The 26,955-nt window shown below is 41.2% G+C and overlaps 4 protein-coding genes across 4 annotated transcripts in view; 3 read left to right on the top strand and 1 right to left on the bottom strand.

Annotated features, from left to right (window-relative positions):
* Nucleotides 1-26,955, bottom strand: part of itga1 (integrin, alpha 1) — a 93,591-nt gene that overhangs the window by 7,291 nt on the left and 59,345 nt on the right. The window contains exons 18-25 of the mRNA XM_066651712.1: nt 26,214-26,324; nt 23,657-23,733; nt 22,897-23,023; nt 22,508-22,588; nt 22,149-22,225; nt 21,860-21,943; nt 20,025-20,139; nt 19,481-19,597 (exon numbers count right to left, since the gene is read on the bottom strand). Of these exons, the coding sequence (XP_066507809.1) occupies nt 19,481-19,597; nt 20,025-20,139; nt 21,860-21,943; nt 22,149-22,225; nt 22,508-22,588; nt 22,897-23,023; nt 23,657-23,733; nt 26,214-26,324 (789 nt within the window). The remainder of the gene's footprint in view (nt 1-19,480; nt 19,598-20,024; nt 20,140-21,859; nt 21,944-22,148; nt 22,226-22,507; nt 22,589-22,896; nt 23,024-23,656; nt 23,734-26,213; nt 26,325-26,955) is intronic.
* On the top strand, nt 1,628-4,001 carry LOC136675251 (uncharacterized). Its single transcript, XM_066651713.1, has 3 exons — nt 1,628-1,756; nt 1,844-1,899; nt 1,992-4,001. The coding sequence occupies exons 1-3, from the start codon at nt 1,734-1,736 to the stop codon at nt 3,926-3,928; spliced, it is 2,016 nt and encodes a 671-aa protein (XP_066507810.1). The 5' UTR covers nt 1,628-1,733; the 3' UTR covers nt 3,929-4,001.
* Nucleotides 8,837-11,191, top strand: LOC136675253 (uncharacterized). Its single transcript, XM_066651714.1, has 3 exons — nt 8,837-8,965; nt 9,052-9,107; nt 9,199-11,191. The coding sequence occupies exons 1-3, from the start codon at nt 8,946-8,948 to the stop codon at nt 11,133-11,135; spliced, it is 2,013 nt and encodes a 670-aa protein (XP_066507811.1). The 5' UTR covers nt 8,837-8,945; the 3' UTR covers nt 11,136-11,191.
* On the top strand, nt 16,482-19,039 carry LOC136675254 (AT-rich interactive domain-containing protein 1A-like). Its single transcript, XM_066651715.1, has 3 exons — nt 16,482-16,604; nt 16,691-16,746; nt 16,834-19,039. Exons 1-3 carry the CDS (start codon nt 16,585-16,587, stop codon nt 18,729-18,731), a joined length of 1,974 nt encoding a protein of 657 aa, XP_066507812.1. The 5' UTR covers nt 16,482-16,584; the 3' UTR covers nt 18,732-19,039.

The raw sequence follows: 26,955 nt of genomic DNA, 5'->3' as shown, positions 1-26,955 counted from the left end.
AAGCTCCTGTGAACAACAAACAATCAAGATGATGAGACCATGGCAACTTTTCTACTCACATGATTACATTCTGATACTAGAAATTGGTCTGATAGTCATTTGGTATAAGACCGGTGTAACTTGGGTTCGAACAATGTCGACAAGTCAGCCATTTTACAGCTGAAAGAGATTGAAAACAATGAATAGTCATGGCATGTGATGTGATTACATGTGCGCAGGTGATGTTCAATTACTGACTTATTTGAGGGCTTTGAAATGAAGGAGTGCAGCAGTCAGTAATATGTCTACTTGTTTCTGGGGTTTGTTAGTGTGAGAAAAGTTGAAAGAGGCTGGCTTCTGGGCACTACCTTCTGAGAAATGGCTTGGAAAGACAGAATGCCCAGGAGTGTAGAAAAGTACATTTCCATGAGCTGTTCTGAGATTCCCTTCTACTCTCTGCACACCACCCACCAAAAAAATCACAACCTCATAAAAAGGGAGTATTGAATTAGATGTGAATAAACATTGTCTTTCACTTGAGAACAAACTTAAGCTTATGATGTAAGCTAATTAAAAAACAATATAAAGTCAGTTCTATGGTTATTCCTTCCCACAAATGCTGAATGAAGAACAAACTCGTTTACTCCAAGACAGTGCTCTATCTTCCAAACAGCTGCAGAAAATAGTACCATTGAATAGACAAATGACAGTGTCAAAGTTCCTTATGAAAATACTGCCTAGTCCTCGCTAACTGCACATAGGTTAGTTCACTGGTACATTTTAATTCATAAGTCCATAAGTTTTTTACCTTGGTAATGTTATATAACAAATCATTGGAAATTATGATCTGCGTTCTCAGTTGTATCTTCATAGGGTTTCAACGGCTTACAATAAATCATGTAATTCTTAGACTTTTGCATACATTTGTTATATCTCAGTGAGATTTTTTCCTGGTTAAATAAAGGTAAACACGTTTTTAAAAACTATAAAAATTTAACTAGATGAAAATAAACAATGTGACATTGCATACACTGAGCACTAACAATTTGGAATTTTTAAGTATAATCTAAATAACAAATGCATGTTTCAAACCACTGAAGCAGCTAATTCCAAAACACTTTTGCATACATTTGTTATATCTCAGTGAGATTCTTTCCTGGTTAAATAAAGGTAAACACGTTTTTAAAAACTATAAAAATTTAACTAGATGAAAATAAACAATGTGACATTGCATACACTGAGCACTAACAATTTGGAATTTTTAAGTATAATCTAAATAACAAATGCATGTTTCAAACCACTGAAGCAGCTAATTCCAAAACACTTTTGCTGAGAAAATCTCATATACTTCATGATCATTAAAGCCTGGGGTAAGTGAGGTAAACTGAAAAGGTTTGGCAAACAATATCATATAATTTTTCTGTTGTGTTGACAAAAATGTAGCACAAGTAACACATAGAAATACATCTCTAGTACAACACATAGTTAATCTAGTTTTGATTTAATTGCTGTATAATATAAAAACGGATTATCACATGAACTGTTGACACTTGATTGTGTTGAATGTCCTTAAGCTGTGTAATTGATGCCCTCTGAAGTCATGTGACCTGTGTGCAGGTGATGTTCATTTACTGACTTAACTGAGGGAGTTAAAAGAGAGGAGTATAGCAGTAAGAAATGTGTCTGTTTGATTTTGGGGTTTGTTGGTGAGAGAAGAATTACAAGACTGTAGTCTTTGAGCACCAGCTACTGAAATGATGGCTTGGAGAGAAAAAAGGTAATGGTCTGAAATGACTGATGTGGTCTTGGCTTGGTAATGTTTGGTTAATAATGTGGAACTAATCACTAACCTTTTTCCTTATAGGATGTGGATACTCCTAATTGCTTTGTATGTTCTGAGGGAAGTCAGTGCACATAGAGGTAAGTTGATTTATAAGCAGGATTTTAAATTCTGTGGATTGGTGTCAAACTATCACTTTAATCAGACGTTCTTTTTTACTTTATTCTTCAAGTGTGGCATAAAGGATTTACTCGGGATCAGCTCAGGCGAGGAGCTGCTGTACATCGGCTCCAAAATCCTCAGTTTTATCTCTTTAATGCCCAGACCAGTGAAGGCACGCCCAGTTTTGTATTTAATCCACCCGGTTCTGCCTCAAGTGTGACTCCTCAAGCTAGCCAGAATTACATGTTTCAGTCAAGCAGCCAGCTGTCTCCTGTAGCTGTTCCTGAGGGTGTGCTTTTAGGTGGTAGTCTCCCTGTGCGTCAAAGTGGTGATCTTGTATTTCAAGACCAGTACTCTGATTCTTCTAGAAACTTTCAGGCCCAATTTCAGCAGCTAGGTGCACCCCAGCAGGTATCATCTGGCAACCTTCTGCCTGTATCCAATGATCTAGCCTTCTCCAACCAGTTTGTTGGCTCAGATGTCCTACCCATGACTAGCCAGCAAGCCCAGCCAACTGGGCCCCCTTCAGGCAGGCCACATAGATTCCCTCATGCTCATCTCCACCCACAAAGATCCCCAGGTCAACAAACATCTAGCCAACAAGTTCCCCATGCTCAGCAGACTAGGCACCCTTCAGGCAGGCCACAGCGCCACAGATTCCCTCACACTCATTCCCAACCACAAAGATCTCCAGGTCAACAAATATCTAGCCAGCAGGTTCTTGGCTCTCAGCAACCTGACAGTGTCTGGGCCCAGTTCTCACAGCAGGCAGGGTTGCACCAAGCTTCAAGTGATGTTTCTGCTTTTTCTTCCCAACCACAGGGACCCTCAGATAATTGGCCTACTTTTAGCCAGGAAGGTGCTGCATCACAGCAACCTGACAACTTCTGGGTCCAGTTTGCCGAGCAGTTAAGAGTACCACAAGGATCCCAAGGGAAACAAGTAGATGGTAACCTGGTTCCTAGGTCTCGGCAACCAGGCAGTGTCTGGCCCCAGGTTTCATGGCAGGCAGGGTTGCCTCAACCTTCAGACAATGTTGCTACAGTTTCTTCCCAACCTCAAAAATCCCCAGTTCAATTTGGCCACACTACCCAAACTCGACCAGTAAGCAAGCCCCTTCATCCTGCCCAGAGTCTAGGATTAGGCTTGGCTTCAACATCACAAGGCAGTTCAGGAGGTCTGTTTTTCCCTCCCAGCTGGTTTCCTCCCCAGGTGTCTGGTCCAAGGCCACAACTGGTTCTTCGTCAGATGACGGCAAAACTCTTCACTCGTGATGGTAAGCTTGTGGCCTCAGGAAGTCTAAGCCCTGTTAGTGATTTTCCCAGACAAACAGTGCTTTCCCAGGGTCCAGGCACATCACAGGTTTCTAGACCCCAGGGTTTCCCCAGTGGTCAATATGTAGCCCCAGCTTGGCTGGACCAACCTAGTCCAGCCAGTCAGCCATCAAATACCTATGACTTTTCTCAACTGTATTCCAGCAGCTTTAGTGGTGGGCAGCAACAGTCAGGCTCTGCTGTGAGCTCAGCCCAAGCTCAGTCTTCTGTGGCCCAGATTGCATCCAGTGGTTCCTCCACATCAGTTTCACCAGGATCATATGGTATTGTTTCAAGCCAAAGCTCTGCTGCTGATGCCATCACTGGAGGATGGAGTGGTCCTTCTGTGGTGTCTAGTGACTCCTCTACCACCCTGACCCAGTCAACACCTAGTATCTCCTCTTTACCGGATTCCTATAGTGCCTTTGGAGGACTAAGCTCTGCTGCTGATGCCATCAGTGGGAGCTGGAGTGGTCCTTCCTCAGTAGCCCAGTTGACGTCCAGTGACTCTGCCTCATCTGTGACCCAGTCAACATCTGGCAGCTCCTCAGCAGTTGCACCAGGTTTCTACAGTGGTTCTCAAATTCCAAGCTCACCTGGCTCCAGCTTCTATCAGCATCTGACGGAGCCTTTACACTTCAGATCTGGGTTCCAGAGTGGTTCTGCCCAGCATGACTTCTCAGTGAAGCAGTGATTGTCTGTGCTTGAATATGAACTAATCCTGGTTTAGTTTGTTCTTGTATTGACCTTTTCAAAATAAAGGTGTTTGATCTGACTTGTGTATGGGTGTACAGTGATTTTTATCTTAAGGGTCAATCTTGGTGAAATCTATATCCTCACTGTAATTGCTTCCATCTGGGTTTAAAAAAAATGACTATGCTGGCTTCAGTGATAAGTAGTGTTGACCTGCTATATTTATGAAACATACCCAGTAAACAAGGAACATCCCTGGACATTCAAACAATGGTCTAAAAGTAGTCGGTCTCTCAAAGGCTTAGTCTTAAATATCAGTGGTTGTCCAAAATGCGTTTTAAACAAGTCAGTTGAGAGAGAAATGTGTCAGACTGTGTGTTTGAGAGGGAGAACCCCGTCCTATAACAATTACTATGAGTAATGACTTAATCTTTGAATACAGCACAAGTTTCATTCAATCTTAATGTTAGTGTCACTGGAAACGTATTTGAAGAGCTCTAGCAAAGCAACAGCTATGCTAGGTTAGCATCTCAGTGAAGACAAGTGAAAGAGTGGAGGATGATGGTTAACCCATTCTGTTTAAAATAAAAATTCAAAGTAATACATTAACAGTAACTTTTTGACATTATTTTCAGTAGGTCTCGGTTGCAGTTACATGCAAGCCACCTTGCTAACAATGAGAATGTTAACCAAATATCAAAAGTGCTGGGCTGGAAAGTAAAATCATACAATACCATTTGCGTGGGCCACATTTGTGCTTTTCCAAATATGTGAAAATCATCAGATGAACGGTACTTTTATCTGAAGTTGTGGGTAAAATATTGATGTATTGTACTCATTACTTTTACTTAGAAAGTCGACAATACATTTAATTTTATCAGATGCACCAAAACATTTACATATAATACAATATTTCGTTAGACTGAATTTTTTTCCCACTCAGGAATCCAACTAACTTGGAGTACGTTCATGTTCCCAAAGATTTAACTGTGAAATATGAATGTTGTGGCGAACACTAATGCAAGTAGGTATTTTATTATATTGTAGAATTAGTAATAATATTTTAAAACTTATAAGCGGTGATCAGATTATTAATGAAAGCATACATGTTTTGAGTCAGTACTGTCCATCCTCCAGCACACCTTGCATATGTCACTCAAGCAAAAGGTAAGAAAATGTGCCACTTTTCAATGTTGCAGAGATCTGAAGGTTTCAGTAATTTTATTAGGTGAGGAGGTCAACAGATGCATCAATAGCATTGTCACCAAATGCCCAGTGCTGGTGGCAAGTGAACCAACATCATGTAAGTATTATTGTATGTTTTATAATTCTGAAAATATTTATGGTTTTGTACAGATCATAATGACTGGCATACTAGATATATATTAGTTTTTTACTGTAAGACCAATATTAATTTTCTTTTGTCTAATATGTTTTCCTTATTCTAGCTTATTTGTGCTATACTATTGTCTTTATTGACATCATTTATTGGAATATTATAATGAAGCTTTCATCTATTGTGTTCTGCTTTGTTTTTACAGTTGTCTGATGAGGGTGATGGAATCCATACTCTAACAGTGAACAAAATTCACCAGTTTAGCGGCTGATTTGCAGCTGTACTCCCTAAAATACACATCGCCACACTGACGTTGAGATGAGAGAGGACTTCAAAGAAGCTTACAGGTTGTTATTGGACCTAAATAATAATTTAACAATTATTGCATCAATGTGGCTTCTGTGCTTTCATTCATTCATGTATTCATTCATTGTCTTTAACTGCTTGTCCAGTTCAAGGTTGTGATGGGTACAAAATATTTACATACTAACTGGAGTCACTCTGCGCAAGGTGGGAACATGCCCTAGACAGGGCACTAGTCCTTCACAGGGCACCACACACCCACACATTCACTCACACACTCACACTAGGGACACTTGGGTAGCTAATCCACCTGCCAATGTGTGTTTGGATCATGGGAGGAAACCAGAGGAAACCCATGCAGACACAGTAGGAACACACCAAACTCCCGAGGGGGGCACCAATGTAAATTGATAGGTAATAGGTATGGAATCATTATTAAAGCATTTTTCTTCATGATGTATAGGCATTGACTTCAAGAATAAACCTATTTTGCTTGACTTACAACTCTGACACTCTCATTAAGTTTGATAAAGTAAACTGTTGCCACACCAACTGAAATAGTCACAGTCAACGGAAAGTCAGTATTATGTCTTAGTGTGTCATGCCAAGTCTATTTCTGTTTTTCTGTAGGGTGAACCTACAACATTATTTCTGATAATTCAGCTGAAAGATCAGGACTGGGAAACTGGTGTTTCCAGAGGAAGCCATAGTGTGGTGAAAGCTGAGTTGAGGTTTGCTGTCATAGTGCAGTAGATGAGGCCTTCTTCACAAACTCCTTTATGTATCACGACTTCAAAATTGAATACCCTGCACACCTGAAAACACCATGACATTTCTCCAGAGATGCATTTTAAACATGGAGTTGCAGAGTGTGACTCGAGTGATCAACCTCCTGTACTAAACCTTTCATACCTCCACTGAACCAATGCACACAATTCCTGCATAGAAAGTTTACCATTGCCAAACTCAAACAACACATTGGCCTGTGCGTGGACATGTACAGTATAACCTGTGGTATATGACTGCCAGTACACTATTTTCAAGTTTCATTCTTACAGAAGATGTGTACTGAAAACACAAGCAATAATTCCTTCCACTGACATATTTTTATTAATTAAATGTATTGGTTTAAACAGATAAAAAAGGTCAAATTTAATGTATATATTAAAATGTCAGTTTTACATACCCAGTGACAAGCATCTGTACACTCTGTACTTTGTTCAAATCTGTACTTCATTTTTTTAGTATGTAAATATTTGTTTCATTTACATGTGTAATCGAATACAGAATATTATTTTTTTTTTCATTAAATATATATAGATTTTAAATACATTTATACATGTACTTGTGTGCCATATTTGAGTCACATATTTTGGGCTAATTACAAAAATTTGCAAACATATTTATAAATATTTTTCTTTTACCTATGGGTGTAATGTTTGCTTTTACCTGTGGGTGTAATGTTTTTTCCAACCGGGATTGTGAACTGACAGGTAAAATTAAATACTAATAAAAGTGTTACATAATGGAAACTATTTGAGAAATAATGTTTAAACTATTAGGAACCGTTAAGTGCTAATGGGTTACATGATGAAAACTATTAGATGTAGACACCATTAAAAACCAGTCTGAAACATTAAATTCTTAATGGAACCTACTGTACTTTGAAAGTTTGTAATGTGAATCTGTTAGTCGTCTTTTCAAAGTTTATGTTTGGATGTCTTTTCAACTTTAATTCAGTGTTTATTGAATGACATTTAGGTACGTGATTTCAACGTTGAAATAACAGCTTTAAAAGAACGTCTTTAATGTGCCTTTGTTAGTCGTTTTTTCAACGTCTGTGTTTGGACATCTTTTCAACTTTCATTTTCAACCTTAAGAAAACATTGATAAGACGACAATCAAGTACGTTATTTCAAGGTTGAATCAACGGCTAAATGTTTACTCCGTAACCACAATACTAAATTACTAAATAGTGATTTGAAGAGCAGATCCATAATACAATACTGTAGCTATTAAGCTTTTCCACCATGCTTTGTGCTGGGCTTGGTCACAGATCAGAATTTTATATAATTTTTATTTCTTCCCCTGGTCTATAAAAACTCTAACCTTCAAATGCCCAGGAGTGTGGAAAAATACATTTCCATGAGCTGTTCTCTTATTTCTCTTCTTCTCTCTGCACACCACTCACCCTCCCCCCACCCCCCAAAAAATATCACAATCTCATGAAGAGTGAGTAATGAATTAGATGTGAATAAACATTGTCTTTCACTTGAGAACTAAAGCTTATGGTGTAAGCTAATTACAAAACAATATAAAGTTCTGTGGTTATTCCTTCCCACAAAAGCTGAATGAAGCACTCATTTACTCCAAGACAGTGCTCCATCTTCCAAACAGCTGCAGTACCATTGAATAGAAAAATGACATTGTCAAAGTTCCTTATGAAAATGCTGCCTAGTTCTCACTAACTGCACATAGGTTGATTCATTTTTTACATTTTAATTTAGAAAAAACGTAAGTTTATTACCTTTGTAATTTTATATAAGTAATGGAAATTATGGTCTGTGTTCTCAATTGTATCTTCTTAGGGTTTCTACGGTGTGCACTAAATCATGTAATTTTAAGTCTTTCTGTACCAAATTCTACTACAAAAATGCAGCATAACAAAATTTGTTTTGTATTTCAGTAGGCAGTATTGGAACCCTAAGAAGATATGATTGAGAACGCAGACTGTAATTTCCATTACTTTTTTGTTATATCTCTCTGTTATATTCTTTCCTGGTTGAATAAAGCTAAATACATTTTTAAAAACCATAAAAATGTAACTGGATGAAAATAAATAACGTGACATTGCATACACTGAGCACTAACAATTTGGAATTTATAAGTATTATCTAAATAACAAATGCATGTTTCAAACCACTGAAGCAGGTAATTCCAAAACACTTTTGCTGAGAAAATCTCATATACTTCATGATCATTAAAGCCTGGGGTAAGTGAGGTAAACTGAAAAAGTTTGGCAAACAATATAATATCATTTTTCTGTTGTGTTGACAAAAATGTAGCACAAGTTATGCATAGAAATACATCTCTAGTACAACACATAGTTAATCTAGTTTTGATTTAATTGCTGTATAATATAAAAATGGATTATCACATGAACTGTTGACACTTGATTGTGTTGAACGTCCTTAAGCTGTGTAATTGATGCCCTCTGAAGTCATGTGACCTGTGTGCAGGTGATGTTCATTTACTGACTTAACTGAGGGAGTTAAAAGAGAGGAGTATAGCAGTAAGAAATGTGTCTGTTTGATTTTGGGGTTTGTTGGTGAGAGAAGAATTACAAGACTGTAGTCTTTGAGCACCAGCTACTGGAAACATGGCTTGGAGAGAAAAAAGGTAATGGTCTAAAATGACTGATGTGGTCTTGGCTTGGTAATGTTTGGTTAATAATGTGGAACTAATCACTAACCTTCTCTTTATAGGATGTGGATACTCCTAATTGCTTTGTGTGTTCTGAGGGAAGTCAGTGCACATAGAGGTAAGTTGATTTATAAGCAGGATTTTAAATTCTGTGGGTTGATGTCAAACTATCATTTTAATCAGACTTTCTTTTTTCTTTATTCTTCAAGTGTGGCATAAAGGATTTACTCGGGATCAGCTCAGTCGAGGAGCTGCTGTACATCGGCTCCAAAATCCTCAGTTTTATCTCTTTAATGCCCAGACCAGTGAAGGCACGCCCAGTTTTGTATTTAATCCACCCGGTTCTGCCTCAAGTGTGACTCCTCAAGCTAGCCAGAATTACATGTTTCAGTCAAGCAGCCAGCTGTCTCCTGTAGCTGTTCCTGAGGGTGTGCTTTTAGGTGGTAGTCTCCCTGTGCATCAAAGTGGTGATCTTGTATTTCAAGACCAGTACTCTGATTCTTCTAGAAACTTTCAGGCCCAATTTCAGCAGCTAGGTGCACCCCAGCAGGTATCATCTGGCAACCTTCTGCCTGTATCCAATGATCTAGCCTTCTCCAACCAGTTTGTTGGCTCAGATGTCCTACCCATGACTAGCCAGCAAGCCCAGCCAACTGGGCCCCCTTCAGGCAGGCCACATAGATTCCCTCATGCTCATCTCCACCCACAAAGATCCCCAGGTCAACAAACATCTAGCCAACAAGTTCCCCATGCTCAGCAGACTAGGCACCCTTCAGGCAGGCCACAGCGCCACAGATTCCCTCACACTCATTCCCAACCACAAAGATCTCCAGGTCAACAAATATCTAGCCAGCAGGTTCTTGGCTCTCAGCAACCTGACAGTGTCTGGGCCCAGTTCTCACAGCAGGCAGGGTTGCACCAAGCTTCAAGTGATGTTTCTGCTTTTTCTTCCCAACCACAGGGACCCTCAGATAATTGGCCTACTTTTAGCCAGGAAGGTGCTGCATCACAGCAACCTGACAACTTCTGGGTCCAGTTTGCCGAGCAGTTAAGAGTACCACAAGGATCCCAAGGGAAACAAGTAGATGGTAACCTGGTTCCTAGGTCTCGGCAACCAGGCAGTGTCTGGCCCCAGGTTTCATGGCAGGCAGGGTTGCCTCAACCTTCAGACAATGTTGCTACAGTTTCTTCCCAACCTCAAAAATCCCCAGTTCAATTTGGCCACACTACCCAAACTCGACCAGTAAGCAAGCCCCTTCATCCTGCCCAGAGTCTAGGATTAGGCTTGGCTTCAACATCACAAGGCAGTTCAGGAGGTCTGTTTTTCCCTCCCAGCTGGTTTCCTCCCCAGGTGTCTGGTCCAAGGCCACAACTGGTTCTTCGTCAGATGACGGCAAAACTCTTCACTCGTGATGGTAAGCTTGTGGCCTCAGGAAGTCTAAGCCCTGTTAGTGATTTTCCCAGACAAACAGTGCTTTCCCAGGGTCCAGGCACATCACAGGTTTCTAGACCCCAGGGTTTCCCCAGTGGTCAATATGTAGCCCCAGCTTGGTTGGACCAACCTAGTCCAGCTAGTCAGCCATCAAGTACCTATGACTTTTCTCAACTGTATTCCAGCAGCTTTAGTGGTGGGCAGCAACATTCAGGCTCTGCTGTGAGCTCGGCCCAAGTTCAGTCTTCTGTGGCCCAGATTGCATCCAGTGGTTCCTCCACCTCAGTTTCACCAGGATCATATGGTATTGTTTCAAGCCAAAGCTCTGCTGCTGATGCCATCAGTGGGAGCTGGAGTGGTCCTTCTTTGGTGTCTAGTGACTCCTCTACCACCCTGACCCAGTCAACACCTAGTATCTCCTCTTTACCGGATTCCTATAGTGCCTTTGGAGGACTAAGCTCTGCTGCTGATGCCATCAGTGGGAGCTGGAGTGGTCCTTCCTCAGTAGCCCAGTTGACGTCCAGTGACTCTGCCTCATCTGTGACCCAGTCAACATCTGGCAGCTCGTCAGCAGTTGCACCAGGTTTCTACAGTGGTTTTCAAATTCCAAGCTCCACTGGCTCCAGCTTCTATCAGTATCTGACGGAGCCTTTACACTTCAGATCTGGATTCCAGAGTGGTTCTGCCCAGCATGACTTCTCAGTGAAGCAGTGAATGTCTGTGCTTGAATATGAACTAATCCTGGTTTAGTTTGTTCTTGTATTGACCTTTTCAAAATAAAGGTGTTTGATCTTACTTGTGTATGGGTGTACAGTTTTTATCTTGAGGGTCAATTTTCTCAGTGAAATCTATATCCTCACTGTAATTGCTTATATCTGCATTTAAAAAAAAAAAAAAAATCCTGACTATGCTTCAGTGATAAGTAATGTTGACCTGCTATATTTATGAAACATACCCAGTAAACAAGGAATGTCCCTGGATGTTCAAAAAAGGTCTAAAAGTAGCCAGTCCGTCAAGGACATAGTTTTAAATGTCAGTGGAAATCCTAAATGAATTGGAAACAAGTCAATTATTTCAGGACCAATTGGTGAAGTCAGTGGTTGTCCAAAATGCATTTTTAACAAGTCAGTTGAGAGAGAAATGTGTTTGAGAGGGACAACCCCTCCCCTTCACATAATGGTTACTGAGTTTGAGTATGGCCCCAAATAAGTTTCAGTAGATTTTTCAACGGTTTGTGGAATCAGGCATTACTAAAACAGTGGGGGAGGCTCGTATATTCAGAGGTAAGTGATATTTAATCTTAATAAAACGTTCCTGTCACTGGAAACGTATAAGTATTTAAAGAGCTCTAGCAAAGCAACAGCTATGCTAGGTTAGCATCTCAGTGAAGACAAGTGAACGAGTAGAGGAGGATAAGTTAACCCATTCTGTGCAAAAAAAAATTATTACATTAACAGTAAACCTTTTGACATTTTCAGTAGGTCTCGGTTGCAGTTACATGCAAGCCACCTTGCTAACAATGTGAATGTTAACCAAATATCAAAAGAAGTGCTGGGCTGGAAAGTAAAATCATACAATACCATTTGCGCGGGCCACATTTGTGCTTTTCCAAATATGTGAAAATCATCAGATGAACGGTACTTTTATCTGAAGTTGTGGGTAAAATATCTATGTATTGTACTCTGTTATTACTTTTACTTAGAAAATCAACAATACATTTAATTTTATCAGATGCACCAAAACATTTACATATGATACAATATTTTGTTAGACTGAAAATTTTTTTCCCACACAGGTATCCAACTAACTTGGAGTATGTTCATGTTCCCAAAGATTTAACTGTGAAATATGGATGTTGTGGGGAACACTAATGCAAGTAGGTATTTTATTATATTGTAGAATTAGTAATAATATTTTAAAACTTATAAGCGGTGATCTGATTATTAATGAAAGCATACATGTTTTGAGTCAATACTGTCCATCCTCCAGCACACCTTGCATATGTCACTCAAGCAAAAGGTAGAAAATATGCCACATTTCAATGCTGCAGAGATCTGAAGGTTTCAGTAATTTTATTAGGTGAGGAGGTCAACAGATGCATCAACAGCATTGTCACCAAATGCCCAGTGCTGGTGGCAAGTGAACCAACATCATGTAAGTATTATTGTATGTTTTATAATTCTGAAAATATTTATGGTTTTGTACAGATCATAATGACTGGCATACTAGATATGTATTAGTTTTTTACTGTAAGACCATTACTAATTATTCTAGCTTATTTGTGCTACACTATTGTCTTTATTGACATAATTTATTGGAATATTATAATGAAGCTTTCATCTATTGTTTTCTGCTTTGTTTTTACAGTTGTCTGATGAGGGTCATGGAACTTCCTAAAATACACATTGCCACACTGACGTTGAGATGAGAGAGGACTTCAAAGAAGCTTACAGGTTGTTACTGGACCTAAATAATAATTTAACAATTATTGCATCAATGCGGCTTCTGTGCTTTCATTCATTCATGTATTCATTCATTGTCTTTAACTATTTGTCCAGTTTAAGGTTGTGATTGGTACAAAATATTTACATACTACCTGGAGTCACTCTGTGCAATGTGCGAACACACCCTAGACAGGGCACTAGTCCTTCACAGGGCACCACACACCCACAATTTCACTCACACACTCACACTAGGGACACTTGGGTAGCCAATCCACCTGCCAATGTGTGTTTGGATCATGGGAGGAAACCAGAGGAAACCCATGCAGACACAGTAGGAACACACCAAACTCCCGAGGGGGGCACCAATGTAAATTGATAGGTAATAGGTATGGAATCATTATTAAAGCATTTTTCTTCATGATGTATAAGCATTGACTTCAAGAATAAACTTATTTTGCTTGACTTACAATTCTGACCCCCTCATTAAGTTTGATAAAGGAAACTGTTGCCACACCAACTGAAATAGTCACAGTCAACGGAAAGTCAGTATTATGTCTTAGTGTGTCATGCCAAGTCTATTTCTGTTTTTCTGTAGGGTGAACCTACAACATTATATCTGATAATTCAGCTGAAAGATCAGGACTGGGAAAAACACCATGACATTTCTCCAGAGAGGCATTTTAAACATGGAGTTGCAGAGTGTGACTCGAGTGATCAACCTTCTGTACTAAACCTTTCATGCCTCCACTGAACCAATGCACACAATTCCTGCATAGGAAGTTTACCATTGCCAGACTCAAACAACACATTGGCCTGTGCGTGGACATGTACAGTATAACCTGTGGTATATGACTGCTAGTACACTATTTTCAAGTTTCATTCTTACAGAAGATGTGTACTGAAAACACAAGCAATAATTTTCCTTCCACTGACATATTTTTATTAAATAAATGTATTGGTTTAAACAGATAAAAAAGGTCAAATTTAATGTATATATTAAAATGTCAGTTTTGCGTATTTCCTCTTCAGGTGGATTTTTATTAATTTAAAAATTGCTATATTTTTGATTTAGCTTTTTTACATAAGTAGTTGTTTTATACACTGTTTATTATGTCAGCTTATCAGTATTAAAATTAAAATTAAAATGTAATATGCAAAATGACAATAAAATCTTAAGATTGAATTTAAATTTCCCTTTTGTACATGCAAGTTTGATCTCAAAATTACAATTCAATAATTCCATTTACATTTGCAATTTCATAGACTTCTACTGACATTTAATTTCTTTTAACTGATGCTATATTGTGCATGTTTACAACTAAATAAACAGCATAGAAAGTCATTATGAATAATTGTGTGAATAATTCTGGTACACTTCAGTCACCACAGGGTCAAAAATGGTTTGTGACTGGGGTGGTACATATAAAGCTAATGTTAATGATACATTTTAGCCCCTTATGGTTCCAAGTATATTAACTAGTACAAAAACATGACTACACAAAAGAACTTACACTGAAAGGTACTACATTTTATCTAAAAGGGGTACAGCCCCAGTGACAAGCTTCTGTACACTCTGTACTTTGTTCAAATCTGTACTTAATTTTCTTAGTATGTAAATTTTTGTTTCATTTACATGTGTAATCGAATACAGAATATTAATTTTTTTTTATATTTTCTTTAAATATATATATTTTAAATACATTTATACATGTAATTTTAATATTTTGGGCTAATTACAAAAATTTGCAAATATGTTTATAAATATTTTTCTTTTACCTATGGGTGTAATGTTTGCTTTTACCTGTGGGTGTAATGTTTTTTCCAACCGGGATTGTGAACTGACAGGTAAAATTAAATACTAATAAAAGTGTTACATGATGGAAACTATTTGAGAAATAATGTTTAATAGGAACCGTTAAGTGCTAATGGGTTACATGATGGAAACCATAGATGTAGACACAATAAAAACCAGTCTGAAACATTAAATTCTTAATGGAACCTACTGTACTTTGAAAGTTTGTAATGTAACTCTGTTAGTCGTCTTTTCAAAGTTTATGTTTGGATGTCTTTTCAACTTTAATTTAGTGTTTATTGAATGACATTTAGGGCGGCATGGTGGCGCAGCAGGTAGTGTCGCAGTCACACAGCTCCAGGGGCCTGGAGGTTGTGGGTTCGATTCCTGCTCCGGGTGACTGTCTGTGAGGAGTTGGTGGGTTCTCCCCATGTCCACGTGGGTTTCCTCCGGGTGCTCCGGTTTCCTCCCACAGTCCAAAAACACACGTTGCAGGTGGATTGGTGACTCGAAAGTGTGAGTGAATGTGTGTGTGTCTGTGTTGCCCTGTGAAGGACTGGCAACCCCTCCAGGGTGTTTTCCCGCCTTGTGCCCAATGATTCCAGGTAGGCTCTGGACCCCCCCGCGACCCTAAATTGGATAAGCGGTTACAGATAATGGATGGATGGATGAATGACATTTAGGTATGTGATTTCAACTTTGAAATAACGGCTTTAAAAGACATCTTTAATGTGACTTTGTTAGTTGTCTTTTCAGCTGTCATTTTCAACCTTAAAAAAACGCTGATTGAACAACATTTAGGTACATGATTTCAACATTGAAATAACATCTTTAAAAGAACGTCTTTAATGTGCCTTTGTTAGTCATTTTTTCAACGCCTGTGTTTGGACATCTTTTCAACTTTCATTTACCACCTTAAGAAAACATTGATTAGATGACAATCAAGTACGTTATTTCAAGGTTGAATCAACGGCTAAATGTTTACTGGGTAACCACAATCCTAAATTACTAAATAGTGCTTTGAAGAGCAGATCCATAATACAATACTGTAGCTATTAAGTTTTTCCACCATGCTTTGTGCTGGGCTTGGTCACAGACCAGAGTTTTATATAATTTTTATTTCTTCCCCTGGTCTATAAAAACTCTAACCTTCAAATGCCCAGGAGTGTGGAAGAATACATTTCCATGAGCTGTTCTGTGATTCCCTTCTACTCTCTGCACACCACCCACCCTCACACCAGCATTGGAACCCTAAGAAGATTAAGTAATTAAGATTAAGAGTAATTTCCATTACTTTTTTGTTATCTCTCTGTTATATTCTTTCCTTGTTGAATAAAGGTAAATACATTTTTAAAACCATAAAAATGTAACTGGATGAAAATAAATAATGTGACATTGTATACAGTCAGCACTAACAATTTGGAATTTATAAGTATTATCTAAATAACAAATGCATGTTTCAAACCACTGAAGCAGCTAATTCCAAAACACTTTTGCTGAGAAAATCTCATATACTTCATGATCATTAAAGCCTGGGGTAAGTGAGGTAAACTGAAAAGGTTTGGCAAAAAATAGCATATCATTTTTCTGTTGTGTTAACAAAAATGTAGCACAAGTTATACATAGAAATACATCTCTAGTACAACACAAAGTTAATCTAGTTTTGATTTAATTGCTGTATAATATAAAAACGGATTATCACATGAACTGTTGACATTTGATTGTGTTGAACTTTCTTAAGCTGTGTAATTGATGCCCTCTGAAGTCATGTGACCTGTGGGCAGGTGATGTTCATTTGAAGTTCACTCAACTGAGGGAGTTAAAAGAGAGGAGTGTAGCAGTAAGAAATAAGTCCATTTGATGTTGGGGTTTGTTGGTGAGAGAAGAATTACAAGACTGTAGTCTTTGAGCACCAGCTACTGGAAACATGGCTTGGAGAGAAAAAAGGTATTGGTCTAAAATGACTGATGTGGTCTTGGCTTGGTAATCTTTGCTTAATAATGTGGAACTAATCACTAACCTTCTCCTTATAGGCTGTGGATACTCCTAATTGCTTTGTGTGTTCTGAGGGAAGTCAGTGCACGTAGATGTAAGTTGACTTATAAGCAGGATTTCATATTTTGTGGGTTGATGTCTAACTATCATTTTAATCACACTCTTCTCTTTATTCTTCAAGTGTGGCATAAAGGATTTACTCGGGATCAGCTCAGGCGAGGAGCTGCTGGACATCGGCTCCAAAATCCTCAGTTTTATCTCTTTAATGCCCAGACCAGTGAAGGCACACCCAGTTTTGTATCTAATCCACCTGGTTCTGCCTCAAGTGTGACTCCTCAAGTTAGCCAGAATTACATGTTTCAGTCAAGCAGCCAGCTGTCTCCTGTAGCTGTTCCTGAGGGTGTGTATTTTGGTTTTGGTCTCCCTGTGCGTCGAAGTGATGACCTTGTATTTCAAGACCAGTCCTCTGATTCTTCCAGTAACTTTCAGGCCCAACTTCAGCAGCAAGGTGCACCCCAGCAAGTATCATCTGGCAACCTTCTGCCTGTATACAATGATCTAGCCTTCTCTAGCAGTTTGTCTAGCCAGCCAACTAGGCCCCCTTCAGGCAGGCCACATAGATTCCCTCACACCCATTCCCAACCACAAAGATCCCCAGGTCAACAAACATCTAGCCAGCAAGCTCCCCATGCTCAGCAGACTAGGCACCCGTCAGGCAGCCCACAGCGCCACAGATTCCCTCACACTCATTCCCAACCACAAAGATCTCCAGGTCAACAAATATCTAGCCAGCAGGTTCTTGGCTCTCAGCAACCTGACAGTGTGTGGGCCCAGTTCTCACAGCAGGCAGGGTTGCAACAAGCTTCAAGTGATGTTCCTGCTTTTTCTTCCCAACCACAGGGACCCTCAGATAATTGGCCTACGTTTAGCCAGGAAGGTCCTGCATCACAGCAACCTGACAACTTCTGGGTCCAGTTTGCCGAGCAGTTAGGAGTACCACAAGGATCCCAAGGGAAACAAGTTGTAGCTAGTCACCTGGCTCCTAGGTCTCGACAACCAGGCAGTGTCTGGCCCCAGGTTTCATGGCAGGCAGGGTTGCCTCAAACTTCAGACAATGTTGCTACAGTTTCTTCCCAACCTCAAAAATCCCCAGTTCAATTTGGCCACGCTACCCAAACTCAACCAGTAAGCAAGCCCCTTCATCCTCCCCAGAGTCTAGGATTAGGCTTGGCTTCAACATCACAAGGCAGTTCAGGAGGTCTGTTTTTTCCTCCCAGCTGGTTTCCTCCCCAGGTGTCTGGTCCAAGGCCACAACTGGTTCTTCGTCAGATGACGGCAAAACTCTTCACTCGTGATGGTAAGCTTGTGGCCTCAGGAAGTCTAAGCCCTGTTAGTGATTTTCCCAGACAAACAGTGCTTTCCCAAGGTCCAGGCACATCACAGGTTTCTAGACCCCAGGGTTTCCCCAGTGGTCAATATGTAGCCCCAGCTTGGTTGGACCAACCTAGTCCAGCTAGTCAGCCATCAAATACCTATGACTTTTCTCAACTGTATTCCAGCAGCTTTAGTGGTGGGCAGCAACAGTCAGGCTCTGCTGTGAGCTCGGCCCAAGCTCAGTCTTCTGTGGCCCAGGTTGCATCCAGTGGTTCCTCCACATCAGGTTCACCAGGATCATATGGTATTGTTTCAAGCCAAAGCTCTGCTGCTGATGCCATCACTGGAGGATGGAGTGGTCCTTCTGTGGTGTCTAGTCACTCCTCTACCACCCTGACCCAGTCAACACCTAGTTTCTCCTCTTTACTGGATTCCTACAGTGCCTTTGGAGGACTAAGCTCTGCTGCTGATGTCATTAGTGGGATCTGGAGTGGTCCTTCCTCAGTGGCCCAGGTGACCCCCAGTGACTCCACCTCTGTGAACCAGTCAACATCTGGCAGCGCCTCAGTGGTTTCACCAGATTTTTTCAGTGGCTCTCAAATGCCTAGCTCAACTGCCTACAGCTTCTATCAGAATCTGAGGGAGCCTTCCTCATCTGAATTCCAGAGTGGTTCTGCTCAGCATGACTTTTCAGTCAAGCTGTGAAAGTCTTTCTGATACTGTTTTGGCATGCAAGCTAAACCCAGCTTAAGCCATGTTGCTCTAGCATTTTTCAAATAAAATGTTTGAATTTGATCTGACTACTCCTGGTATGTTCAAGATGATTGAAATTGTGAATCTATGCTTCTCTTGTAATCTGTATAACCTGAATGGAAGACAGCTTGACTATGCTCAAGACAGATTAACTTGCACTAACTCCTATTTAGGTGACCTTGGTCTTATATCAAACGTCACTTAAATACCTGAATGAATTCTTTAGCTGTTTAGTCAGACACACAACAAACATGACACCTGCCCCCACTCATTTTGAAATACCATCCATAGTTTTAATCATGGTAGCACTGCCCACAAATCTTAGCTTTTTTAAAAAAAAAAAGAGTTACAAGAGTTAGCACTGCTTACTCAAGTACTGTCTAGCTGTTGTATATGGATTTGTTTCCAAGGTGTTGGCATGCATCAATTTTGCACTTATGAACTGCCATGTCTAACTAGGAGCAAGCTAACAATGACGACAGTACTTTTTTTTTTTTTTAAATTGGTTTTTACGTTCCCTGCCCCAACATTGGAGTTAGCAAGGTAAATGTAACACGGCATAAACTCATGCAGCAATTTGAGTGTGTATGTTTATGGACATTTTTCTGCACAGATTAAACTATTAATAGCTGGATGTATTATCTAAATCTCACATTGTAAACTCTCAAGCTGTGAGTCTTTTGAATGTGAAACACACTTACGTTTGTGGTGGCCATGTGGGTCAGGTACAGCAGTTGGTTGTCTTTGTCTTTTGTGGATGCTGGATATGCGACGGTGAGCCGTAAAGGAGGTCCCGGCAGGTCCGAACCCCTCTCAATCTGTCAAATACACACTATTTCACATCTATCCTTTACCAGCTGTTTTTTGTTAGGCAAGAATGACAGAGTTTTGGTGGAAACCCTATTTCAACCAATGAGAATCTGTAGAACTAATTTTACTATAAATTTACAGCATCTCCAGTTGTAGGTATTACATCTACAAAATATAATTTTACATTGTTGATTTAAGTTTTTCAATTTCCAAGTGGGGAAAAAGAGTGAACACCTGGTTTACAAGCAACAATTTGTATTTATTTGCACACATTAAACAACATTTATATCAGAGTATAGCAGAGTATAATTCATTTGTACAACACAGTGCTGAAATTAAGTGAAATTGGGGGGAGTGGAGCTTCCCTACCCTCCTGTACATGTTACATAAATTTAATTTAATATTAATTCACAGTAATCACAGGTTTTTCCTTACCACGTAGTTAACCTTCATCTCCTCTCCGATCAGGCTGGTGTCATTAGCTGTCCATTTATCCGGCCACTGCTCGCCTTCTTTTATTACTATAGGATCCTCCTTCAAGTGCCTTAAGCTAGAAACAGAATAAAAACAATGTTACCTTCAAAAGAATTAATTTATATTCTGTCAGCTCTTCATCCTGTTTATGGTCGCTGTGGGTCTAGAGCACTGGGTCACTGGATACAATGCAGAAAAACACCCTAGTCACTCACAGATTCACCCAGTCACTCACCCAGTCACTTACACACCTGTGGACAGTTTTACACACTCACCCAGTCACTCACACACACACACACACACCTACCTGTGGACAGTGTCACACACTCACCCAGTCACTCACACACTGACCCTGTCACTCACACACTCACATCTGTGGACAGTTTCACACACTCACCCAGTCATTCACACACATACACACCTGTGGACAGTTTCACACACTCACCCAGTCACTCACACGCTCACACCTGTGGACAGTGTCACGCACTCACACAGTCACTCTCACACACACACACACACACACACACACACACACACACACACACCTGTGGACAGTTTTACACACTCACCCAGTCAATCACACACACACATATACACACCTGTGGACAGTTTCACACACTCACCCAGTCATTCACACACATACATACCTGTGGACAGTTACACACACTCACCCAGTCACTCACACACTCACACCTGTGGACAGTGTCACTCACGCATTCACCCTGTCACTCACGCATTCACCCAGTCACTCACGCATTCACCCTGTCACTCACGCACTCACCCAGTCACTCACGCACTCACCCAGTCACTCACACACTCACCAAGTCTCTCACACACTCACCCAGTCACTTACGCACTCACCTTGTCACACACACACTGACCCTGTCACTCACACACTCACACCTGTGGACAGTTTCACACATTCACAAAGTCACTCACTCACACATGCACACACACACACACAAACACACACATACACACCTGTGGACAGTTTCACACACTCACCCATTCATTCACACACATACACACCTGTGGACAGTGTCACACACTCATCGAGTCACTAACACACTCACCCAATCTCTCACACACTCACCGAGTCACTCACACACTCACCCAGTCACACCCACTCACCCAGTCACTCATACACTCACACCTTTGGACAGTGTCACGCACTCACCGAGTCACTCACACACTCACCGAGTCACTCACACACTCACCCAGTCACTGACACGCTCACCCAGTCACTCACACACTTACCAGTCACTCACCCAGTCACTCACACACTCTCCCAGTCACTCACCCAGTCACTCCCAAACTCACACACTCACCCAGTCACTCACACACTCACCCAGTCACTCCCAAACTCACACACTCACCCAGTCACTTCCACACTCACCCAGTCACTCACACACTCACCCAGTCACTCACACACTCACCCAGTCACTCACACACTCACCCAGTCGCTCCCAAACTCACACACTCACCCAGTCACTTCCACACTCACCCAGTCACTCCCAAACTCACACACTTACCCAGTCACTCACCAATGCTGGGAGGTTTAATTGTTTACACAGTAAGTGTAAATGTTTATAGAAAAGCACTGACCACAAGTCTAAGATCACCATATTTAACACCAAGCATGAGTTTGGTCGGGTATAAGATCCACAACAAATTATCTATGGAGCAGTGGAACTGTGTTCCCTGGAATAATGGAGCTCCATCCAGTAGCTCTGGGACAAGCTGGAGTGGTGTCTGTGTTTCAAAATGTACCAGAATCCACAGTGAACTGGACTTACGCTGAGAAGCTTAGGGGCACCTCGTATTTAACTCGAATCATCACATTATCAGAGTTGTCTCTCGATGAGCGCTCTTCACTGTCACTGAGGAGAGAAAGAACGAGAAACAGATCAAAAACAGCTAAAACAGTGCCAACTGTGTAGAGAAGAGACAATGAAGAGACAAGCAGAAGGAAAAACAGTGAATAAGAGGAGGAAAAGCAGAAGATAAACTGATAAAACACAGTCAGTCGGAGGAGTGTGAGTCAGAGAGATTGACCGCTGAAAGGTGGAGGTCACTAACACTCACCTGGACGCTGTGAGATTGATGATGATTTCTTTGTGAACGTGGGTAGAATTGACCTCGAAGATAATGACAAAGTTTTCCTGCAACAACATCACATTTACACCTTTGGTTTCACAACTCTTTAAATAAATAAACAATGTATCTCTCTCTGTCTCTCTCTTTCTCTCTCTCTCTCTCTCTCTCTCTCTCTCTGTCTGTGTTCACTCTTTCTCTCTCTCTCTCTCTCTCTCTCTCTCTCTCTCTCTCTCTCTGTGTTCTCTTTCTCTCTCTCTCTCTCTCTCTCTCTCTCTCTCTCTCTCTCTCTCTCGCTCTCTCTGAAATATATATTTTAGTAAAGTCAGTGTAAATACAGGAAAAGTTACCTGAGCGTTGGATTTGAGGAAGGGAAACCCCACTGCGCACAGCACTCTGGTGTTGTTTGGCTCGCAGTCTTTTTCTTTTTGCTGAGAGAGAGAGAGAGAGAGAGAGAGAGAGAATTAATGAAATTAGGTTAGAAATGCAGTTAAATTGTTAGTGATCAGCTTCAGCTCGTATTTAAAACAACATTCTTTGGTGCAGCTCATCACTGATAAAATATCATATTTATATTAGATATAATTCAGAAAAAATCAACCTGCTTAGATCCTGTGATGCACATTTGGCACACAACATTACTTCTGGTTAATGACGTATTGAGCGGTAATGTAGATATTATTTAAACCCTTAGTCTTTCATATTTGTATATGTTTAAGTCTGGGATTGCGCTGCTGACCTCCACTCCGACGTAGTTGATGTTCTCAGTGGTGCTCAGCAGCACTTTAGTGTTGTACGCATTGTCTCCAGAGTTTTTAATCTTTACAGCCACCTGGAACTTCTCCTTACTCGCTGTAATGACAAGACTGAGAGAGAGAGAAAGAGAGAGAGAGAGAGAGAGAGACATTGTAAACAGATATTGAAGGCGATACATGCTTTTCTTTTCACTGTAGTTCCCTGAAGTTTTGACATTGCACCTAATGTTTCAGTGTGTGTGTGTGTGTGTGCGCGCTTGTGTTTGATGGGTTACAAATGTAGGCAAAGTTTAATTGTTCTGCAAAGAAATGACAATAAAAATGTTTTGTCTGTAAACGGTTGCCTACTTTTGCCACTGAGTAAATACAAATAAACAACATCTCCTTCATTACAGTTGGTTTCGTAGCTGTTGTTTCCTTCAGTTTCCAAAAGTGCACTACCACATAACGAACACCAGAGGGCAACAGAGTAATTAACAAGGCTTTCTGCCTCCATCTAAACATAGCACCCTTACTTTATAAGAAACACACCACTTCTACTGTCATTCACTGTGACGCGCTGTGGCAGACTGGAGAGTGTGTGTGTGTGTGGTTCCTGTGCAGGAGCACCTCTGATGTCAGAAAGTGTTGATCAATGAATGATCAATGGATGAAAAAGACACACTTCAGTCCCTAACTGCCCAGCTCCAATAAATGGGTTTCCAATAAAATGGCCAAGAAGTATTATAACTGAACCCCCATCACCTGCTGACGTTGGCTGTTGCTTTCAGTTGTAAATCCGCGACGCACTTGTCGTTATTTCCGCAGTCAACCAGCGCAATCTGCAGAGAAACAGAACCATGCTGTTAAAGATCACACACCTCTCTCAGGACCCCCACAGAGCAGGTGTGATGTGGTGGTGGATCATTCTCAGCGCTGCAGTGACACTGACGTGGTGGTGGTGTGTTAGTGTGTGTTGTGCTGGTGTAGAGTGGATCAGACACAGCAGTGCTGCTGGAGTTTTTAAACCCCTCAGTGTCTGGACCGAGAACAGTCCACCGACCAAAAACATCCAGCCGACAGCGTCCTGTGTCACTGATGAAGGACTAGAGGACGAGCGACACACACTGTGCAGCGACAGATGAGCTACTGTCTCTGACTCTCCTCCCTCGTTGGTCCACCTTGTAGATGTAGAGTCTCACAGAGTGGACAGAGAGTGGACACAGGGTTTAAAAGCTCACAGCAGCACTGCTGTGTCTGATCCACTCTACACCAGCACAACACACACTAACACACCACCACCACGTCAGTGTCACTGCAGCGCTGAGAATGATCCACCACCACATCACACCTGCTCTGTGGGGGTCCTGAGCGCTGAGGAACAGGGGGAAAGAGGGGTAATAAAAGTATGCAGAGCAACAGGTGGTTCTACAGTGTGTAATTGTAGAACTATATAATGTTCCTGTGTGGGCAGTGGAGCAGAGAGAATGGATAAGGCAGTGTGCTTTACATTAATGTCTTTTCCAGGTGGAGGGTTCCCAGCTCATTAAAGAGCAGTGTGTGTGTGTGTGTGTGTGTGTGTGTGAGGATATCTCCCTCTTGTGAAATACTCAGATCAGTGTTTTGTGGATGGCTTCCAGCTGTTTTTACACACTCAGGACATGCCAGGCTCAGACTGAGAGTAAGAGGGTGGGATCCTCTGGAGCAGCTGCACATGAGCCTAAGGCCACTATGCTCAATGCCAAGCAAAGACTGGAGGGGTATAAAGCCCCCCAGGGTTTTATTCAAATTCCCCATTCCACCTTATACTGGTGCCAAGGCCCCTGACAGTTCCTGCTGCACCCTCTGTACCTTTTAAGGTGGACCTGTGTCAGACTGTCACTGCTGCACCATGTAAGGTGCACTGGCACCAGATTATAGCTGCTGCACTATTTAATGTGGAATTGTTCCAGAATGTTACTGCTGCGCAGTTTAAACAGGAAAGAGGCTGAATAACACTGCTGCTTTTTTAAGGTGGACTGGCACTAGACCAGACCTGAAGCTTAGATGAAGTTAAATGGTATCAAAATATCACTGCAGCACAATTTAAAGTGGAATGGTGTAGTAATGTTACTTGCTGCAACATTAGTTTGGTTGGTCTCAGAATGTAACTGGTACCTCATTTAAGGTGGAATGGTCTCAGAATGTAACTGGTGCCCCATTTAAGGTGGAATGGTCTCAGAATGCAACTGGTGCCCCATTTAAGGTGGAATGGTCTCAGAATGTAACTGGTGCCCCATTTAAGGTGGAATGGTCTCAGAATGTAACTGGTGCCCCATTTAAGGTGGAATGGTCTCAGAATGCAACTGGTGCCCCATTTAAGGTGGAATGGTCTCAGAATGTAACTGGTACCCCATTTAAGGTGGAATGGTCTCAGAATGTAACTGGTACCCCATTTAAGGTGGAATGGTCTCAGAATGTAACTGGTGCCCCATTTAAGGTGGAATGGTCTCAGAATGCAACTGGTACCCCATTTAAAGTGGAATGGTGTAGTAATGTTACTTGCTGCAACATTAGTTTGGTTGGTCTCAGAATGTAACTGGTACCCCATTTAAGGTGGAATGGTCTCAGAATGTAACTGGTGCCCCATTTAAGGTGGAATGGTATCAGAATGCAACTGGTGCCCCATTTAAGGTGGAATGGTCTCAGAATGTAACTGGTACCCCATTTAAGGTGGAATGGTCTCAGAATGTAACTGGTGCCCCATTTAAGGTGGAATGGTCTCAGAATGCAACTGGTGTCCCATTTAAGGTGGAATGGTCTCAGAATGTAACTGGTGCCCCATTTAAGGTGGAATGGTCTCAGAATGTAACTGGTGTCCCATTTAAGGTGGAATGGTCTCAGAATGCAACTGGTGCCCCATTTAATGTGGAATGGTCTCAGAATGTAACTGGTGCCCCATTTAAGGTGGAATGGTCTCAGAATGTAACTGGTGCCCCATTTAAGGTGTAATGGTCTCAGAATGCAACTGGTGCCCCATTTAAGGTGGAATGGTCTCAGAATGTAACTGGTGCCCCATTTAAGGTGGAATGGTCTCAGAATGTAACTGGTGCCCCATTTAAGGTCGAATTGTCTCAGAATGTAACTGCAGCACCATGAAATGTGAGCTAGAGTTAGAATACAAACTGGTGCCACATTTAAGGTGGAAAAATGCCAGGTTTGACCTGCTGCACCATTAATCATGGAAAGAAAGATGCTTAGGTGAACTAATATTTAAATTAATTATACATCATTTAAGGTGGAAGGGAAAATTCTATTATGGAGCACATGGAGGTATGTTTACAGTTTTATTCAGTGAAGTTGGAAGCTCTCCATCCAGAACCGGTCCACTGTCTGCATTCGCCAAACCAAAGTCCAGAGACACCATGAGGGGATCCCGGAAGTCCAGCTTCTCCTGTGGCAGAAAACAGGGATAAACTGTTACTGAAATTAATTTTTTTAGTGCCATCTTTCAAGTGTCTCACAGTAATGTTATTGTCACAGTGTCACTGATGCTATCAACAAAAGCTCTTAGTGGATTAATCACGCCCCCTTGGGGAGAGGTTTGTTCCTGCTAAACATGAGTAAGTGAGGATCATAAACACCAATCCAGCTTGTCACAAAGGTATGGGATGGAGCTTCAGCCTTCCACAGAGCACAAATCCACTGCACCACAGTCCAGTCCTCGAGCCAGGTATCGAGCTTTGGTGACGTTAGACTCACGTGAAGTTACTCCACACTCCACATCTCATGTCCTTACAGGCTTTTCTACAGAATTAACGCCTAAAAGAATGAAATACAAACTGTCCGACATGTACAGTCTATGATCCACTTCAGTTCTCTCCTGTGTTGTATTCTAATGGTCAGCATGTGTCCAAGCAGCTGTGATATATCTGCTCTGACTGATATCTACAGAAGAATTTCTCCCTGTGGTCTGGAGGTGATTAAACAGTAACTCTGCTCCTGTCTTTTGCCACACTGTCTGGTTCACATTAACAGGAACATAGTTTCCCCCTTTTAACACAGTTCTCGGGGGCTGTGTATCT

Source organism: Hoplias malabaricus, chromosome 18, assembly GCF_029633855.1.
Source record: "Hoplias malabaricus isolate fHopMal1 chromosome 18, fHopMal1.hap1, whole genome shotgun sequence".
Lineage (NCBI taxonomy): Eukaryota > Metazoa > Chordata > Actinopteri > Characiformes > Erythrinidae > Hoplias > Hoplias malabaricus.
The sequence above is the reverse complement of the archived record's forward strand: the minus strand, read 5'-3'. Positions and strand labels throughout refer to the sequence as shown.

Coding starts and splice junctions, on each gene's coding strand:
- LOC136675251 (XM_066651713.1), top strand. CDS start 1,734: ATGATGGCTTGGAGAGAAAAAAG. Junction 1,757..1,843: donor ATGGCTTGGAGAGAAAAAAG/GTAATGGTCTGA, acceptor TTTTCCTTATAG/GATGTGGATACTCCTAATTG. Junction 1,900..1,991: donor GGAAGTCAGTGCACATAGAG/GTAAGTTGATTT, acceptor TTATTCTTCAAG/TGTGGCATAAAGGATTTACT.
- LOC136675253 (XM_066651714.1), top strand. CDS start 8,946: ATGGCTTGGAGAGAAAAAAG. Junction 8,966..9,051: donor ATGGCTTGGAGAGAAAAAAG/GTAATGGTCTAA, acceptor TTCTCTTTATAG/GATGTGGATACTCCTAATTG. Junction 9,108..9,198: donor GGAAGTCAGTGCACATAGAG/GTAAGTTGATTT, acceptor TTATTCTTCAAG/TGTGGCATAAAGGATTTACT.
- LOC136675254 (XM_066651715.1), top strand. CDS start 16,585: ATGGCTTGGAGAGAAAAAAG. Junction 16,605..16,690: donor ATGGCTTGGAGAGAAAAAAG/GTATTGGTCTAA, acceptor TTCTCCTTATAG/GCTGTGGATACTCCTAATTG. Junction 16,747..16,833: donor GGAAGTCAGTGCACGTAGAT/GTAAGTTGACTT, acceptor TTATTCTTCAAG/TGTGGCATAAAGGATTTACT.